Source organism: Schistocerca piceifrons, chromosome 1 (assembly GCF_021461385.2).
Source record: "Schistocerca piceifrons isolate TAMUIC-IGC-003096 chromosome 1, iqSchPice1.1, whole genome shotgun sequence".
NCBI lineage: Eukaryota > Metazoa > Arthropoda > Insecta > Orthoptera > Acrididae > Schistocerca > Schistocerca piceifrons.
The window spans coordinates 423,911,553-423,931,309 of record NC_060138.1 but is presented as its reverse complement, the minus strand read 5'-3'; the positions used below and the strand labels follow the sequence as shown (position 1 = coordinate 423,931,309).

The 19,757-nt window shown below is 42.7% G+C and overlaps 1 protein-coding gene across 1 annotated transcript in view; it reads left to right on the top strand.

Moving 5' to 3' along the window:
• Nucleotides 1-15,024, top strand: part of LOC124732586 (leucine-rich repeat and immunoglobulin-like domain containing-NOGO receptor-interacting protein 4) — a 48,389-nt gene extending 33,365 nt beyond the window's left edge. The window contains exons 5-7 of the mRNA XM_047248521.1: nucleotides 1,789-2,269; nucleotides 9,448-9,813; nucleotides 15,013-15,024. Of these exons, the coding sequence (XP_047104477.1) occupies nucleotides 1,789-2,269; nucleotides 9,448-9,813; nucleotides 15,013-15,024 (859 nt within the window). The remainder of the gene's footprint in view (nucleotides 1-1,788; nucleotides 2,270-9,447; nucleotides 9,814-15,012) is intronic.
• Nucleotides 15,025-19,757: the final 4,733 nt, after the last annotated feature.

Below are 19,757 nucleotides of genomic sequence, written 5' to 3'. Positions count from 1 at the left end.
GGTCCATTTCAGTTCGAGTGTGACTACGGGCCAAGTACTCGTATGAACGTCTCAGGCCGTCACGCTAACGGAAAGTAAAACTCGAGGAAGCTTATTCATTGCAGACGTAGCACTTGCTCCTTCGACAAGAATGGGCTAGAAATTCCGTCATTGTGTTCATGAAGAAAACGTCCAAATAATACACTCCTGGAAATTGAAATAAGATCACCGTGAATTCATTGTCCCAGGAAGGGGAAACTTTATTGACACATTCCTGGGGTCAGATACATCACATGATCACACTGACAGAACCACAGGCACATAGACACAGGCAACAGAGCATGCACAATGTCGGCACTAGTACAGTGTATATCCACCTTTCGCAGCAATGCAGGCTGCTATTCTCCCATGGAGACGATCGTAGAGATGCTGGACGTAGTCCTGTGGAACGGCTTGCCATGCCATTTCCACCTGGCGCCTCAGTTGGACCAGCGTTCGTGCTGGACGTGCAGACCGCGTGAGACGACGCTTCATCCAGTCCCAAACATGCTCAATGGGGGACAGATCTGGAGATCTTGCTGGCCAGGGTAGTTGACTTACACCTTCTAGAGCACGTTGGGTGGCACGGGATACATGCGGACGTGCATTGTCCTGTTGGAACAGCAAGTTCCCTTGCCGGTCTAGGAATGGTAGAACGATGGGTTCGATGACGGTTTGGATGTAGCGTGCACTATTCAGTGTCCCCTCGACGATCACCAGTGGTGTACGGCCAGTGTAGGAGATCGCTCCCCACACCATGATGCCGGGTGTTGGCCCTGTGTGCCTCGGTCGTATGCAGTCCTGATTGTGGCGCTCACCTGCACGGCGCCAAACACGCATACGACCATCATTGGCACCAAGGCAGAAGCGACTCTCATCGCTGAAGACGACACGTCTCCATTCGTCCCTCCATTCACGCCTGTCGCGACACCACTGGAGGCGGGCTGCACGATGTTGGGGCGTGAGCGGAAGACGGCCTTAACGGTGTGCGGGACCGTAGCCCAGCTTCATGGAGACGGTTGCGAATGGTCCTCGCCGATACCCCAGGAGCAACAGTGTCCCTAATTTGCTGGGAAGTGGCGGTGCGGTCCCCTACGGTACTGCGTAGGATCCTACGGTCTTGGCGTGCATCCGTGCGTCGCTGCGGTCCGGTTCCAGGTCGACGGGCACGTGCACCTTCCGCCGACCACTGGCGACAACATCGATGTACTGTGGAGACCTCACGCCCCACGTGTTGAGCAATTCGGCGGTACGTCCACCCGGCCTCCCGCATGCCCACTATACGCCCTCGCTCAAAGTCCGTCAACTGCACATACGGTTCACGTCCACGCTGTCGCGGCATGCTACCAGTGTTAAAGACTGCGATGGAGCTCCGTATGCCACGGCAAACTGGCTGACACTGACGGCGGCGTTGCAACACCGCGGTTCCTGGTGTGTCCGCTGTGCCGTGCGTGTGATCATTGCTTGTACAGCCCTCTCGCAGTGTCCGGAGCAAGTATGGTGGGTCTGACACACCGGTGTCAATGTGTTCTTTTTTCCATTTCCAGGAGTGTATAACCAGAATGACTGAGGGCGCCACAGAAATTGCTAGTAATACGGAGCCATCTGTGTTATTACCTAAAGAACTGTAAAATACACCACTTGTTATTAAAAATTAGGCAACACGTCTTTAAACATGCAATAATTGAAATGGAAAAAAAAATCAGTGGTTACTGTTCGAGCGTGGAGAACTTTATTGTGTACTGATAAGAAATTGCGCTGCCGGTGTAGGGTGGACGTGCGGGCTTTCGTGGACAACATCAAGCTGCAGTCGGTGGAGCTGGACGACAACGAGCGGCTGTCGTCGCTGCCGCCGCGGCTGTTCCACGGCAACCCGGCGCTGGAGCGCGTGTCGGCGCGCGGCAACGCCTTCACCGCGCTCGAGGCCGAGCACTTCCCGCTGGACCGGCTGCGCGCGCTCTCGCTGGCCGGCAACCCGCTGCACTGCAACTGCTCGCTGCTCTGGCTGTGGCTGCTGGCGCGGAAGCAGCGCGACGCGCCGCCGCCGCCGCCGGCGCTGCAGGCGTCCGCCGCCAACCTGACGACGCTGTCCGCCGCATCCGCCCCCGGCGCGACGGCGGGGCCCAGCCAGCAGCCGCCGCCGCCCACCCCTGCGCCCGACATCACACCCAGGCTCGACGTGGACGGCATCCGCTGCCACGAGCCGGAGGCGCTCCGCGGCCTTCTCATCGTCGACGTGCCAGAGTCCGACGTAAGTCCACCCCCTGCCAGGAGCCCATGCACACCCTTCTGAGAAACAACGAGGCTGCAGCCTGAGTGCAGCATGGCAGGGAGCGACTAGAGCGCTCTATGATGTCAGCACGCGAGTCGACGCTTTAGTGCCCTGAGCATCAATACCTTGTTTGGCTTTGTGTAGTGGCTCTCTGCAGAGAGCAGACAAACATAAGCCGGACGGTTTACTATCCGATGTGATTGTGGCAATGCGGGACGGCGAATGATCACTTCAGTGCAGGTTCACACCAGGCTCGAACTCTAAAGGGAATCAGCGAAATGCCGCGAATAATGAGGATAATGGGCCTGGGGCAGTACTTCAGTAGTGTGTGGATGTGTTGAGAATTTGGGTCTGATGGAAGGCGTGCTTGGGTAGTCGTGCAGTTGCGATGATCGCAACCTCTGGATGGTTTGACGGTCAGAGCATCTGCCTAGTAAACATGAGACCCGGATTCGAATCCTGGTCCGGCACAAATTTTCAACTTCCCTCGTCGATTTCAATCATGAGTCTTAAATACATTTATGAACGTCGATTTATTCAGTGTAAAAGAAGTTCTGCGTATTCTAGTGACACGGAGAGAATTGTTTGGAGACTTTAATACGTTGTATGAGAGTTTACGATCATATCGTGATAAATTCCATGAATGCACGAGGTTGTCTGAGTCTACATTTGATTGCGTTTTGAAAAAAATCGCTGCGCGCTTGAGAGTACTTTACACCAAATTCCATTCAACTAGATCGCTAGTGGAAAAGCTTTTGGGTACCTTCATTTAAGTTAAACTGAATTCAACAATGATGTTTTATGTTATTTTAAACGAAAATAATATTAAACAATTTAAACAACTGCGTCAAATATCACTGGTGGCAAGAAATGTACGAGACATGTTTTGCGAGTTACTTTTGTCAGAACAGAAGGGCACAATAAAAATGTTTTCTTGCCTTCAATATTATTTGCAGCTGATGGGGCATGTTACATTATTTTTAGTGAAGAGGGTACGAAACAACAAACAAATATCTCGTCCTACACAAAGAACACTCTAAGCCAAAAAAACCACGCGCCATGAAGGAATTATGCAAGTGGGGCGGAAATCGGTGAACGTGATGCACATGTACAGACAAACAAATTATTGCAGTTTCAGGAAAATTGGATGATTTATTCAAGAAAAGGAGTTTCACAAATTGAGCAAGTCGATAACGAATTGGTCCGCCCCTGGCACGGATGGAAGCAGTTGTTCGGCTTAGCACTGATTGACAGAGTTGTTTAATGTCCTCCTTAGGGATATCGTGCCAAACTCTGTTTAATTGGCACATTAGATTGTCAAAACCCCGAAATGGTTGGAAGACACCACCCATGATGCTTCAGAGGTTCTCAATGGCAGAGAGGTTCGGGGAATGGCACCCGAGACCACCACTCTTGGTTGTCGAGCAGAAGGAAGTGCGACAGTCACGCTGGTATTCCAGTGCTGTCAAAGGTGTCTCCAGACAGGTTTTGGCCAGTCACCGGGTCTCACTTCGAAGCTCCAGTCAATGAGATTCCAGGCCTAAGACTTGGCTGGGGCTGCCCCAGGAATACGAACCTGATGGTCACCCGATATGGAGCCCGACAACCAGTGGGTACTATTTCACTTCAGAGCACTCTTACTGCACGGATGTATGTTGACGACACTCCCTACACCCTACGTTGTTGCCCTTCATGGCAACCCATCGTGGGCTTACTTTTCAGCGACAAATGCCCGCCCACATAGGGCGAGATTTTCTGCTGCCTGTCTGCGTGCTACCAAACCCTACCTTGAGCCGGAATGTTATCGGATCTCTCCCGAAGTGAGAACGTTTAGAACTTTATGGACAGGGCCCTCAACTAGCTCAGGAGTTTTGACGATTTAACGCGCCAGTTGGACAGAATTTGGCAGGATACCCCGCTGGAGGACATCCATCAACTCTATCAATCAACCCCAAGCCGAATAACTGCTGAATAACTGAAGGACCAAATGTAGACCAACGCGTTACTAACATGATCAACTTGTGAAGCTCTTTTTTTTTAATAAATCATCAAATTTTTCTGGAATTGTGATCATTTGTTTGTAAATGTACATTACATCTACCGATTCGGATAATTCCTTAGGGGTGCGTCGCTGTTTTTCTGCTTGGATTGCATTTAAATTGCTGCTTACTTCCCATACCAATTAGTTCTAAGTTCTTTGAACAACCAAGCTCGTACATGTATTTGACTGAAAAGTCCACTACTTATTTGCATGGTTCTTCAGTAGTTTGTGACAGAAGTTTAACTTTCAAAGACACAAGGTTAAGTGTTTTATATTCATTCATAACATGCACATATATTAAACTCAAAAATATTCAGTATTTTCATTTTTTATGTGTGATATAACTTCAATTCAATTTTTGACCATACATATTTATTCATAAATTCCTCACATTTCCAGGATAGGGGCGATCTTAGTGTAACGAAATCCGTAAAAATTCCATACAGCTAAGATCTGTAGTAAATTATTTATTTAGATGACCGATTTCCGTAAGACTATGTTACCATCTTCGGATCTTCAACATTACAGTTCACCCAATCTCCCCTATCTGCGCTTTGTATCGTCTCATATCATTGTCTGTATTCAGCTGTGGTATGAACATGAACAATGTCAGTCAGTGCAGTTTTGTATATACAGTTATTTTTATTATGACATGCTAACGTCCAGTGTATTCCATGATCCCTATACATACATCTGTGAAATGAGGTGATGCAAAGCGAAGATGGCGGAGACTGTATGAATTGTAAAGCTGAAGATCCGAAACTGGTAACGTAGTCGTACTGGAGATCTGAATTACCATAATTTAGACTCCAAATTCGGCTACTGTTACAAATTCAAAACCAATGACGATTATTTCTTACCTACAGTACTTCCATCTTCTGATGGGTTATGTGACGACAACTCTTAGTGCAGCTTTATGTATTAGGGATGCTACCTTTAGCTGCAATTAGAGGTCTTAATTTCATTGCAATCGATTTCTATGTTCCACTACATCATCTCCAGGTTCCTTTACTGGCGTCATATAGGGGGTTGAAGTTAGTGTAATGAAACACCGAAATCGACTGCAATAAAATTAAGACCCTGGTGTCTGTTCTAAAATACTGACACCCTTATATACTGCGGAATTGACCATTAGACGCCACGAGAGGAGAACTCGACAGTATGGAAGAAAGCAGGGAGTATTTTGCTGTCAGTAGAGAAGTAGTAAGAGCACAATGAGTTGCTCAAGAGAGCAAGCTGGCTTAGAACGTGGACTAGACTTTGGATGTCATCTGAGTAACAGATACATCAGGAACATGTCAACCCTTCTGAAGCTACCCAAATCGACAATTAGCGATGTGATTGTGGACAGGAAACGCGAAGGAATGACCAGAGCTCAACAAAGACCAGCGGACCTCATGTAATGGCGGACAGGAATCGTCTGCCATTGCCAAGAGTTGTTGTAAAAAATCACATGAAGTCAGCGGAAGAATCACGAGTTAGTTTCTAAGTGCTACCAGTAGTGCAGCTAGCACAGTTACTGTACTTAGCGAGTTAGAGAGAATCTGTAGGCGGTGTGAAGAGCAACGCCACTGGACAGTGGGTGAGTGGAAACTGGAGAACATATTTTACAATAATGTGTACAGCAGAGAAACAGTTCGGAGGGTAAGATTGTTTCTGTCAGCATGACAGTGCACAGAGGAGGTTAGAATATAGGTAGATGCTCTTTCGCCGAAAAATTGAACCTGTCTCTGCCAAATTGCTGAGTCTTAGTGAAGCGTTCGTATTGCAGTGCTGCTCTTCGATCTCACTTAAAACAGCAATAAAACTTTAGGCTGTTTTACTGCGATGTACATCTTGCTCGAAGAGCTACAGTTGGCGTTAATTATTAAGTCTTCAACTGTCTGATAATGAGCATTCATCCACGAAGGTATATTGTTTCAAAACATATACTCGTAACTGACTGTCAATTCACTTTATTTGTAGATGTCCAACTTGGTCACACTGATACCGGTTGTGGCTACTGCCCTCTTCAGATCTGTTACAAATATCAAGCTTTCAATTAACAGTCACTCTTTCCATAGTTACCTTATAGTTAAGTTTATGGTTTAGTTGTTTTTTTCATACTGGAAGGTTTCGATTTATAGATGTGATGTTATTTTTAAACTATACATTCTGGCTTTTACACAATTGTGTGTTATTTATTTTGCCAGGCTAGGAGCTCCCCATTATTACTCTTTATATCTTTTATTTGGAATTTAGGTATTGTTCTGATTCCGCAATTTGTATGTCAGTTCTCGTTTTATTGTCAGACGCTCATTTTGCCATGTGTAGAAATTTCAGTTGAGGACTACGCATACTGCATTTTAACTATTAAATTTACGATACTGGTTACTTATGTACCCTAGGTGTAGTGCCCTCTGCTGGTTTCAGTTATTTGTATAAATACCACAAGCATCCAAGACGTCACCAGCATTTATTATTTACGTACGTGTATAGCTTTTAACATTGACACCTACATCAAAATATTTTGTGGTATGTATGGCTGGTAAGAATGGCTGTTGATCATTTTTTTTTATTTTTCTAATATATCACCAGGCCTTTTATATATTTTCTCCAGCTAATTGAAGTTAGTTGGTCGCATCTCAGTTTCTTACTTGTAACGGATCTGAAGATGGCTGTCGCCGAAACCGGTAATAGTGAATTGCAAAATCAGTGTGATCGCTACGGACCTTTACAAATAAAGTTTCACAATATGATCGCGGACTCAGTCGCAGACTTTACGTCTTCGACTGATGAAGTAGGTCAATTCAACGCATTAACTCTAAGTGGGTTGGTTTAATAGAGGACTTTAATGGACAAGCAGCTTCTGACACAGAGCTGGCGGACAAACTTCAATTGACACTGTACTCGGTATAGACAACAGCATCTCCCCTATATTTTAGCTTCCTTGCAATTCACCCTGTCGTAAAGTAGCATCTGTGAGACAATAGTCTGCGGACATTTCTGAAATGAATAGACGAGTCCAAATTCCTGATGTGAACTCAGTGGAACATCTGGTGAACCGTGAATTTACTTTCAATTTTTTTTCTTAAATAATTTACTTTATTTACTAGCGATTCATCAAGAATATTAACACATTTAATCACACTAGGTGAGCGTGGAAGTAGTTGCCAGGAAGTAACTGATGGAAAATGAAATTAGTTTTAACAAATGTGAATTTTATTCTTAAAAGTCTTTTCACAAACAGATTTAAAATTATAAGCAGAAAAGCGCCCTCGGAATATCAAGTTACAATTTTATATAGAGGCAGAAAGAACAATATTAACAGTAGGAGCCTTTGGGCTGAGAAGCTTGCCTGCTCCTTTTCAACACGGCCGTAGTCATGACCGCTCACAACAACTTCTGAAAGAGTACACTGGTGCAAATCTGCAACTTTAAACTAAAAAATTTTTAACAACTCACACAAACATGTAAACTATGCAACCCGTAAGAGGGATGAAAATGGTACAACACTCAAATTATTTGCCACCGAGAGTGCAACTTTTTTTTTAAATGACTCTTACGGTGGAAGGGTGGCAACCTTATAACCTAAAATGGCTATTTAAATAAAACCCATAAAATGCAGACTTACATAAAATGTACAACATGCTCTACATTACACATATACCACCTCGCAGGATGATAGGCAAGATAAAAACATATTTCAAGAATTCGTCCATTAAGCAATAAATTCGTTAAAACCGAATCCGAGAAACATGAGAGAGGCAGCTATTAACGTACGGCAGACCGACAGACAGACACTAACTGCATAACAAATGCGGGCGGGAAACAGACGAACAAGTTGGGGACGAGAGACTGACCAAGAAAACAAATAGAATTTAACAAGTCAATGAAACACACATCACGAATCACTTAACTTCTATGCGATAACTGGCGAAGACCTGGCTTAGCACCCACAAAACGCTCTCCCGAGCCGTCCGCTGCGAGCCGCTTCAACGGACGCAGGAAGGCACGCCGATCTCCCGTCTCACGGCGTCGCAGCTCGCGCCGGCCAGACCGATGTCGTGGGTTGACTCCTGTTGCTCTCGTATCGGCTGCGAAGCCACTACTCCTCTCTATACGGCGCGGCCCACTGGACTGACGTGGCGACCTCGCATGCGCCGACGCTCAAGACGGACAAGGCATTCTGTGTCTCAGTGCACGTCCGACCAACTGATCGATCCAACTGGCCTTAAAGGTCGATCCGAACGACAGACATCCTGGCACTCCAGGCGGCAGACCGACATTGACTAAGCGATACACTCGGTCGGACCCACCCCTGCAGAGGAAACATGCCCTCAGGCTACCTGACACCCCTGCCCCGGGAAGAGACCGACCTACCGATCAATCCAACCGCCAATGTCCATTGCCTTAACAAACTCGAGTAGACTGGCACTCCGAACGACAGACACTGACTGCCCCACATTGACCCGGCTGACCAACTGACAGACTCGCCGAGACTCACCGCCTGCCCCCATCTGCCGAGCTCATAGCGCCCCTTAAATGCACATAAACAGGCAACTTTTTCCCTTTTCCACCAGAGGGAGACACCAAAGCTGCGATTGCCACAGCGGCGCCACCGCCATGTAGACGTGGCGACTGCTTTATGCTACGCGCTGCGGCGTGCTCTTCAAAACAGCAAATTTTAATACGGCTAATCTGGAACGTCGGCTTCGTGCCGGACCACCTTCCCTTACCTTCCCTTCCCCCCCCCCCCACCGCCCCCGCCACCGCTCCCGCCCCCCCCCCCCCTGCGAACCCTCAGCGCCCGAAATAAATACTCAGTCTGTCTTTTTTGGTTTCATTCTTGAGAAACAATGATTTGTTATTCCGCCACAGACATTCTAACACCTCACTGATAGCGTCCCCGGCATCGTTCAAGCTGTCATAAGGGCTACGGGTGGACACAGCCCATATTAATGTCCACTAATGTGTATCTAGATACCTGTGATCAGATAGTTACATAGTGAACTGAAGGCGTCATTCCTGCTACAAAAAAAAATTCTTTTTTTTAATTTGGTTGTATAGGCCATTTATTAACTGGCACTAGTCGAGTTTCGTAGCTGCCACCGAAGATTTGCGTTTGTCCCGGCAGGTGCGATGCGACGCGTCGTGGCTGGCGGTCATCATCGTGACAGTAGTGGTGATGGCGCTGTTCGCGGTGACGTGCGGCCTGCTGCTGGTGATGGGCAACTGGAAGTGGTGCCGCAAGAAGGAGGAGCAGCTGGCCGCCACGACCGACACGCACCACCACTCGCACCTGCAGAACGGCGCCGTGCTGATGCTGGTGTCCGGCAAGGACCGTCCGCCGGACGCGCCGTCCGCGGTCGACACCTTCCGGATAAAGGCGAAGAAGGAGGAGGCTGCGGCAGCGGCTGCGGCCGCCATGTCGGGCGGCTTCCAGCACCGGCCGCTGCCGCCCTGCTGGGACGAGGAGCGCTCGGCGGCCGCCGCGGCCGCGGCCGCGCTCTACCGAGGGCACCAGTACCGCTCCCCCGCCACGCCGCCGCCGCCGCAGTACCCCGGCGCAATCAACGGCTCCCTCAAGAAGCCCGCGCATATCGTCTACGTCTGAGGACGCTAGGCACCGACACGTGCGCGCCAATTACCACTAAGGGCCCACTGGAAAACAGGGTAATGCCACAAAGCGTTCTGCAAGTCCAGCAGTTGTCGTACAAGTGTTTCTCTGGGAAGTCCACCTGTGTAGCGAAGAGATTGGCGTGTCTGACAACGATTATGAGGATCTACGTTCCTTCCCCGATACTAGCATGAATTTTTTTTTTCTCGGTGGGAAGGCTGCGACGGGATGATCTCGGCCTCGTCAGACCATTTGAAGACCCACTTGAACGTCAACCCTTTCGCGTCCAAATGGTAAATGGTGACACATGCCAAAGTATGACACGGCGACCGTTTGGCACAGCCAACTGGAATCAGAACAAAAAAGTAATGAAACTATCACCTCAACCGACGAAGGGAACTAAAGATATTGTTGAAATATCTTTTGAAAGATTGAATAACAACTCTGCTGCGCATTCGAAGTGTTGTAAACCATAAATTTCGCCGAGAAAACCTGAAGGATTACACTGATTTTTTTGTTGCCCGGGGAGAAATGTGAGTTTGCTCTTGTACCGAAATAGTCTTCCCTATGTAGTACATACAGAGGACGACATATTAATTTTTGAGCGTGCATCCATAGCGCCCGTCTTCTCCACTATTCTTTCACAAGTATGTCTTTCAAATATAAGCTTTTCCATTCATCACACATGGCAGCTATTACTTCCAGTAACTTAAAATCTGCCTCTGCCCACTTTCTTTTATTAAAGGCGACTGATTTTGGATGATAAGTCTTCCAACTTCAAGCGTCCGTTGAACATTGTTACGTTATTAAACAGTCGAGCCATATATACATTAAATTATTTAAAATTTGAAAAAAACATTATACACACAGGAGACAAAATGGATCAATACGCTCAAACAGTAAGGGTTCTGGTAGATGTTAGAAACAGATTATCCACTTCCAAAAGCAATTCAATACATGACGTAATAACTAGTTACAATAAAATAATTTTAGCTGCCAAAAGAAGCTTAAAAAAGTAGCTGCAACCTTTAATTACCTCTCTATTGACCAACTAGGATCACGTACGTTCTATGTTGATTCCTATTTTTGCAGTACCGCATTTTCTCCCTATATTGTCTTTTCCTTTCTTCCGCCCACGTTATTCCACATTTATTTTTTGTACCTTGAGAGACTTTATTCTTAAAAAGAAACTTTTTGTCCCACAAGTTTCGACATGGTCGAGAATGGAACAGTAATTCGAAAATTGACAGTAAATTTATTTCACGCCTATGACCTTCATGGCCTGTTTTATTGTTTTAAGCTGTAGACATTCGTTAGTTTTATTTCTATTTTTGCAGCATATCTCAATGTGTCACTGCTGGCCGAAACCGGTTGTCCGACAACCTACAATATTTGTGCTCATACACGTGAAATACAAATATTTGTTCCAAACTTTTTCTCACTTTAGGTTCATTGATGTTGTTTCTTTCTAGTTCTATTCTTATTTCTGTAATCCATGCTAACGTTTGGCTCCTTTTGCAGAAATTAAGAAATATTTGTTTCGTTAGCCTGTTCTCATTCATTCGACAGAGGTGTCCGAAGAAAATTAACCATATGTTAGATAATATTAAACTATACCAAGTGGAGCTGAAATACTCACTTGCAGACAAGCATAACTGCTTGAAACTACAGTTTGCATATAAAGCATCATTTATGTAAGAGAACTGTTCAAACAAGCCAGTCTTCTACAAAACAAGAAAACACTTGAATACGTTTGATCTTTTTGATAAAACCCTTATTCCCAAGGTAGCAACGCAGAGAACTGGGACAGCTAGTTTCAAACGCTCTTCTTCACCCAGGATACAAACATCAAGACAGTTGATGTAGATACCGCATGTTTGTATCCTGATGTGGAGATGACCGATTAAGTGGTTGAAAAAAGTAATCAGTTTTCTACATTGCAATGTTATCAAATAAAGGTTTTATTGAAATAATCTGTAGCATTCAAGTTTACAGAGCAGTTTCCAGGTTCATCTTCTGGTCGTACTCTAAGTGGACCAACATTCCAGACCTGTGGATCTATCGTCACAGAGGTTTAAACTCGGTTAGCATCTCCAAAACAGATGAAAAATCTGCTCATCAGAAGCCATATCAATCCCCTCTTCAGCCTCCTCAACGCCCCTTTATGGTCCTTATTTCTGCTCCTTGTTAATAATCTCCTCCTTCGATATATGCTGCCATTGCTTTTACGAACTACACTAAAATAAAAAAAAAAAACGCGAGAGGCAGATTTGATTCGTCATTGATCGCCTTTGACAATATGATTGCAGTATTCACCACCATAATTAATTTTTTTTTAAATATGTTTGCTAATCCTTAGGCTGCTTTACTATTCAGCTGTTCACGATACGTTATTAACTCTGAAGTTCTGCGAGTCATTTTCTCGCATGACAAGCTGTCCTCGGTGCTTCTCTGATGTTATGAAAGCATATACTTTGAATTACTCTCAGAATAGGCAGCAAGGAAAACGTTAATACAGCAACGCTATGTACGTGGCAGGGCCAAAGGGAAAATAAATCTTATCACTGTAAAATTCACATCAGAGAAAGGTGTCTTCGTGGAAACGAGACCTTTAGCACAACGGGCTCAGTTAGAAGTACTACATTTTGTCACATTTTTGAGAAGTAACGAGCGTTGCCAGACTTTTGTAATCCTATGTTCAGTGTAAGAAGGGTAACGAAATTTAGTGATAAGAATGTATTTTCATCAACTAGTACTCTACTTTGTGTACCTTTAAAAACATAATATACGAATGGATCTCCCAATGGTGATGAAATATTCAAATTTCGGTTCTTTACACTCGTGCATTGGACGTGCTTCGTAGACACCTATGTATAGGGTAAAGACTGTAATGTAACAGAAAGGATGACAGACGATCATATTTCGAAGATGAATCCAAAAAACTATTGCTAAGTGGCATGGTCTCGTTCCTCCAATGGGCCCTAAAGTTACTCTTCGTTGTTTTCAGAAACAGCGTGATATTTCTAACTATTTGATATATTAAAGTACCATTTCCATAAAAAATGTATTCTAAATAGCTACTTCCTGTTTAGCAAGTAAGTGCAACCCGACGCACAGTGTTCTGTGTCGTAGGCCTACGTAAGCGAGCAGAGACGGTAGTTGAGCCCACGGCCGTGGAGATGTGCGACCGCCTGCCGCTGTTACTTTGCAATAATTAGATTCCCTATGTTTGTTAAGAAGTGATTGAAGTGCTGTTCTTTTCTGAGTCGTCGAGAATCTTGCTGGACTGTGGTACATTAAAATATTTTTGTAACTGGTCGTGCTTTTTATAGGAATTTGTTTCCAGACTGTAAAGAAAGTTGTTAACATTTGTAAGAAGTGAAACGTGATTTGTTGCAAAATGTCATTTTCCATACTGAGCAGCGTGTGTTTTCAGCTTTTAGGAATGCAGTGGTGAAGCTAGGCGCTTAAAATTCCTCATAGTTTGTGACTGACAAATCCCAGATTGCAAATGAGTAAGCAAGAGTGTGTGAAGTTTTCTCAAACAGTTGTTTCCGGTAAATAATCTCGGAGAAGTTGAGCACACGTGAAGAAAATGTCACGTTTCTTTTCACAACTCTGGGGACATTGTGGATTCTCAGAAGAAGAGTATCGTCGTGCGTCCGACATAATATTTGCGAAAGAAAACAACCCCTGCATGTGGTTGTTGTTCAAGAGAACAAAGCTATACCTGTGACATACATAGGACACAATAACAGAGAGGATATTGCAAATTCGTTCCGGAAAGACAATTATTTATGCACTCGAGTCTTAAACGTATTCAAACGTGCCATTCCGCAATGCCACCATCTTTCGTTTAAGTTAGCTAACATTTTCATTAACTGCGGCTACATTTCAAGCTGTTATGCGTATTACGTTTTCCGACAGTGCTACTGTGACACTTTATTTCCTCCTCATCCATTAAGTAATTGCCAAACAGAATCAGCACTACCACTCGTGAACATTATTTGGTGGTTGTCATAGTGGAATGAAACAAGTGTTTCGGTCCTCTAGCTACTATTATCAACTTGAACATGTTTCTCTTCAAGTGAATAGTGATTGCTAAACACTTTGTATCTTAAATGTAAAATTTTCTTTTGTGCTAGGCCGCGTCGTATTTCTTCTACACTATTAACGTTTCGATCCTATGCTGAGATCTTCTTGAGGAACTTGTGGCTTTCACGGTAAGCTAAACAGTACAGATGATTCCAGCAGAGGGATCGAAACGTCGATCGTTCAGAAATATGACGCGGACTAACAACCTAGAAAATTTTACCTTCACTGACAATGAACACTAAAGCCTGCAGATTAACACTTTCTTTTTTGTTAATTCCTGCTTCTGGTAGGATTAAACTACGTATCGCAGCCATCCCCGAAATAAAGTGATGTCTCTAGAGGTTTCTAAATATGCAGAAAACAGATAGTTACGCTTTACTCAAAAATCTGCTACACTGATATTCCGGTATGCATGGGCTCCTTCAGAGGAGCTTTTCTGTAATTTTGTGCACAATATTTGTGTAAACACCAGAAATTTTTAACTATAATAACAATCTTATCTACTCCTATTACCTTAGTGTAACATTTATTTAATACCTACCTCAGACAACTTTTTCATTTGCATGATCCCTGATCTATTGTTCATGTTACCCAAAGACTCAAATCGAAGAATGGATACATATATAAATACACTGACAAACGAGCCATCCTTTGGTTGCCACATTAAACGTAGTTATCAGAAGAGTTATTTTAGAAAAAGTGAGTCGTTTGTCTTCCTCCACCGTTCCTACTAGAGCTAAAAGCAGTGTCCTGTTGGTAACCTATACCACCAAAATATAGAGGACTAAGAGACAGCTCAGGATGGTTTTTTTTTCCTTCATAAAGTCAGTGCAAAAAGAGTCGTTACACCAAAAAAAAGTTCAAAAAATGTCACTGTATACCTTCCATACGATTGCCACCTGTATATCTCTCCTTACTCAGGCCTTTCAGATATAACTACCTCATATCCTCTTTATGGTGAGACTAACGTTCTGTTCCGTTTTACAGTTCTCCAACTGATAAAGTTGTTAATGTTATACGACGTTTCCCTAGGTCAGGTATCGAATGTACATGATTTTGGTGATACAGCGGTATACATTATGTATGATTTCCCCTAGTTGAGCTCCACAGAATGCATTGAATACTGGCTTCTTAATTGTCTGTTGTTCTTGAATACTTTACGCGATTACCTTAGATGTACGAGACATTAGGAAAAGGTAATTTCTATGAGATGTACAACGTTAAAACTGATTAAGGCATTGTCTGCCGTTCCCAGGAAGGCTACACTGAGAACGAAAGATGGGGTATAAGCGGTTTACAGAATTTCTGCAACTATTAGATTCATGGCAAACAGGCCAAAGATGAGCGTCATTACTGGATATATCCAGCTTCCGAGAAACGATTATCATATATGTATTTACAGTTCGCCAAGTATACACTTTTTACAGTATCCACAGATTCACATACCTGTAAATGTGTGTATTAACAATTTAGTAGCTGTTTGACTTAAATAGTACGCAGATAATAATTAATATCTACAATCGCTGTTGCCTTTGCACTTAAAACAACAAACGCTTCTATTACAGCCACATAAGGAACGACTCTATAGCGCAAACACTAAAATTGCTTCAGTATTTTTACCCCATTCTCATCTGTATTTCTTATACAAAGAAAAATGATTCTCTCATAATACTTGAAGACTGAGTACTCAAAGTGTTGATCCTGTCGCTATCCAGTGATTCGTCATTTGGTTACTAATACTGGTGAGGTTCATTAAACGATGCATATGTATTATTTCTGTTTTCTGGAAATGGACTTTGTTATATGCGAAATGTGAACGAAGACAGGAATAGAAGTTGTGACTGTGACAGTTTGAGGTTCATGGCTAACAATTTATAAAGGTGATATAATTGTACTGGAATATTTTTACCACGAAATATTTTTGTGTTACTTACCTAGCAATAATATGTGTACTTTACAATAAGCAACAATGTAGCTATAAAGTAGAAGGGGATTCGTACTTAAGGATATGCCATAAATTATTATGCTTCTCAAAATCAGTGCATGGAAATATATAGGAGCTAATGCGGTCCTGTAACTGAAAGAAAAATCTAGTGACACTATCGTACTGTATTTGACCCAGTGAACTCAACAGTGTACGAGGCGCTTCACCTCTGATTTGCCTACGTTTAATGTAGACATTTTTCAGTTATCTCTTTCCGTAAGGCCCAGATGCCAATAATGGGAATGTTGTGATACCACATTATTCAGTGGGTAAATATTTTCCCCCTCCTCAGTGCAAAGCTCCTACCGTAAATGACTGAAATACAAATGCAATAATTGGCACGGTATTTTCTGAAGCATTAGCATTAATCAAGGCAGCTTAGTTATGTGATTATCACCATTCCTTTCTTTTCATAATTACGTTTTCTAACAATAGGAAATAATAGAATAGAATTTATTAGTAGTATTTAAGTTTCTGATCTCTTATTTGAATTTAGTTTCACACGAACACTGACTCGATTCATACCTGGAAATGTAGGATGAAGTTTCGTCTCATGTGTCATTCTCTGACTTTTGACTGTATATATAACGTAAACTCAATACTCTTGTATGCATTGAAGAGAAATGTCTTTCGTCTACTCGTTTTGTACATTTTATACCGATATTTGGGCTCTTAGGCAAGGCGTTTGTTCGACGACAAAACATGAGAGACAGAGGAGACGTAAGCCAGTTCGAGAACAATAACACTTTTTTTAGATAAGCAAATCCCCTTTTCTTTGGCATACAAACAGATATGAAATGTTGCAACTTTGAGAATGATATTAAGAAAAGACATGTGCAATTATAAAATATACATATATAAATATATATTATTTTAGTTGTGCGTTGTTAAGTTGTATTGTAATTAAGAACTTCTTTGAAATAATAAAATCTGTATATCAAAATTTGTTTCATTTGGTTATTATAAGTTTCCCTTCCCTGACATTGTTATCTTACTGTGAATTAATTCATTAAATTTTCTAATATCATGTTCCGCTTCCCACAAGGGCCTAAAGCACATTGTCAACGATTTCGAGATTGTGATATGTATTCATTCTCCTGACGTCTGTAGACGTCATGGTCAACCGGCTTTATATGCATCTGTAGCCTCTCACTGTATCTATGAACATTCACGAAACGCTATCTCACTGCTTTCTTGTACGTTCATTTCCATAAAGCACCGAAGCACAAAGCATAATTTTGTTGCTAAGCGCTGCTCAGTTGCTGTCTAAGGTTGACAACATAATTTAGTGTATACATCATGTACGTAGTACTAGTAGTACTTCATAATCGGGGGTGTATCAGCAGTTTTCTCTGAACCTCAAGCCACGGAATGTGCTCAACGGAATTTATATCAAGGACAATCAAGTGCTGCAACACGTCATAATTTTGGTGTGGCGAGTTTAGTACGTGTTGCTCATTAGTAATTTTCGAAAAAAGTTCTCTTGGAGAATGTTCTGGTTCTAATAATACACTAATTACAAAATTTACACCAATCGAAATGTACTATTGTCAATAGCCTGCATACGAGAAGTTCGTAAATTAACTTTAATATGTAATGTAATCTTAAATATTAATTAATATTTCGCAACAAGATGGATACTTTATTTTTTCATAGGAAGTACAGGGCGTTGAGTCTTGGTTAAAAACAGTGTAGACCTATGAGACTGGTGGTTTGTCTATAATTTTGATGTTCATAAACATCTATGTTTCTCAAAATTTTGTTTCTGTGCTCTGGACACTTGTGGTTGTCAGTGCCTCAATTATCTAATATTGATTATTACAAAAATTATTTCTTAAAAGGAAAGACCTTAGTACATTAACAACCTCAATCGCAAGCATTCCAGCAACAGTATATACACCGGAATAAAAGTACACACCCGATGTTATAAAAAAACCTGGTATCATTATTGTTAAGACTCATGATATGGCCAGTTATGGACTACGCCTTCTGCACCACCAGTTGTGTTCGAAAAGTTAGTGCTGAGCCATATCTATGGGTCGAAGAAGAAATTACTCCACAGGCTTCAAATTAAATTTTAGCGTACTTATTGGTTTTGCTAATGGCGTAGATTGCCATATCTATTACAAGATTCCTAATTACCTGAAATTCATAACAGCGTTCGTGTGTTTGATGCCTATTACGTTCGTCTAACGAGAAATAAATAATATGTTGAAGAATCGCGTAAGTAACATATGGTTATTCTGCTATCGATTTGAAGGTCCACTGCTTCATCCTCTGCCAAAGTCGTCCCTTGACGGCAACATTGAAAACCATTTTGTTAGTTCCTGTCTATTAATATCGACATCGCTTTGACAGCGCACTCCTTCATATTCGTCCTAATCGATGAGTTACGTAATCTAGTGAAGATACTGGAACAAATCACCAAAAAGAGTATCCAAGTACAGAGAGAACTTACGTAAACAAAGAATTGTTATGTGAGCGAACAATTTAGCGACAAAAAATGAAGTATTTTAACAAAAAAAATCCGCGAATACAGAATATCAGACCAGGGCAAGAAAAAATATTTAAATCCATGCATACAATGATGAACCAAGATGAAAGTGTAAACTTCGCAATAGAGTTTAAATTCGTTCAGTGTTGTCCGCACAAAAAAATTAAACAACACGATATTAGCGGAAATATTAATCAAAAGACCGAGCGAGGTGGCGCAGTGGTTAGCACACTGGACTCGCATTCGGGAGGACGACGATTCAATCCCGTCTCCAGCCATCCTGATTTAGGTTTTCCGTGATTTCCCTAAATCGTTTCAGGCAAATGCCGGGATGGTTCCTTTGAAAGGGCACGGCCGGTTTCCTTCCCCATCCTTCCCTAACTCCGAGCTTGCGCTCCGTCTCTAATGACCTCGTTGTCGACGGGACGTTAAAAAACACTAACCTAACTAACCATTAATCAAAAAATAAAATACTAGCTACTATTTATACTACGAATTCCAATCATTTCAACTAACTGACCATCCGTAGATTATAGCTATGAACAAAGAACTCGAGCAAACAGTCCAATTATAGAGAGGATTTAAGAGACTCGAATCAGTTCTAGCACAGAAAACCATACGAAGGGTGTTCACGCGTAGGACGACCATAAGATTTCTTCGTCTTTTCACTCTAGAGCAAATACCAAATCTAGTTTGTAAGAATATACTCTGAATAAGTTACATGTTACGCAAATTAGATGATTAATTATACATTTGTCTACGATTTTGAAAACAAATGAAAAAGAAAACCAACCGATGTGAGTCCTTTTCAGATAACATTTATATGTTCTTATACGTATCTACCCCCCCCCCCCTTCCTCCTCCTCCTCCTCTAACTATGGTTCCTGAAGAGCGGTAGCAACATTTGCAGTAGATACAGAGGCAACAGTCTGGATGGTTGAATGATTTGTCATTGTAACATAGGCCACCACATCTTCACTGTGTTGGTACTGCGAGCAGCTGATAGCAAGGGAAAACATTGCCGTTATATTTCCCAAGAACATGAAGCTCTACTGTATGTTGATAATGGCATTATCAAAGGTAAAATGTTCCGGAGGTAAAATAGCCCCCAATTAGGATCTCCCGGTGGAGGTAAAAATGTCCACGATTCGGATCTCCAGGAGGATATTTCATCAGGAAAAACAAAACGCGTATTACTGGTCGGAGAATGGAATGTTAGATCGCTTAACCGGTTAGATAGGTAAGATACTTCAA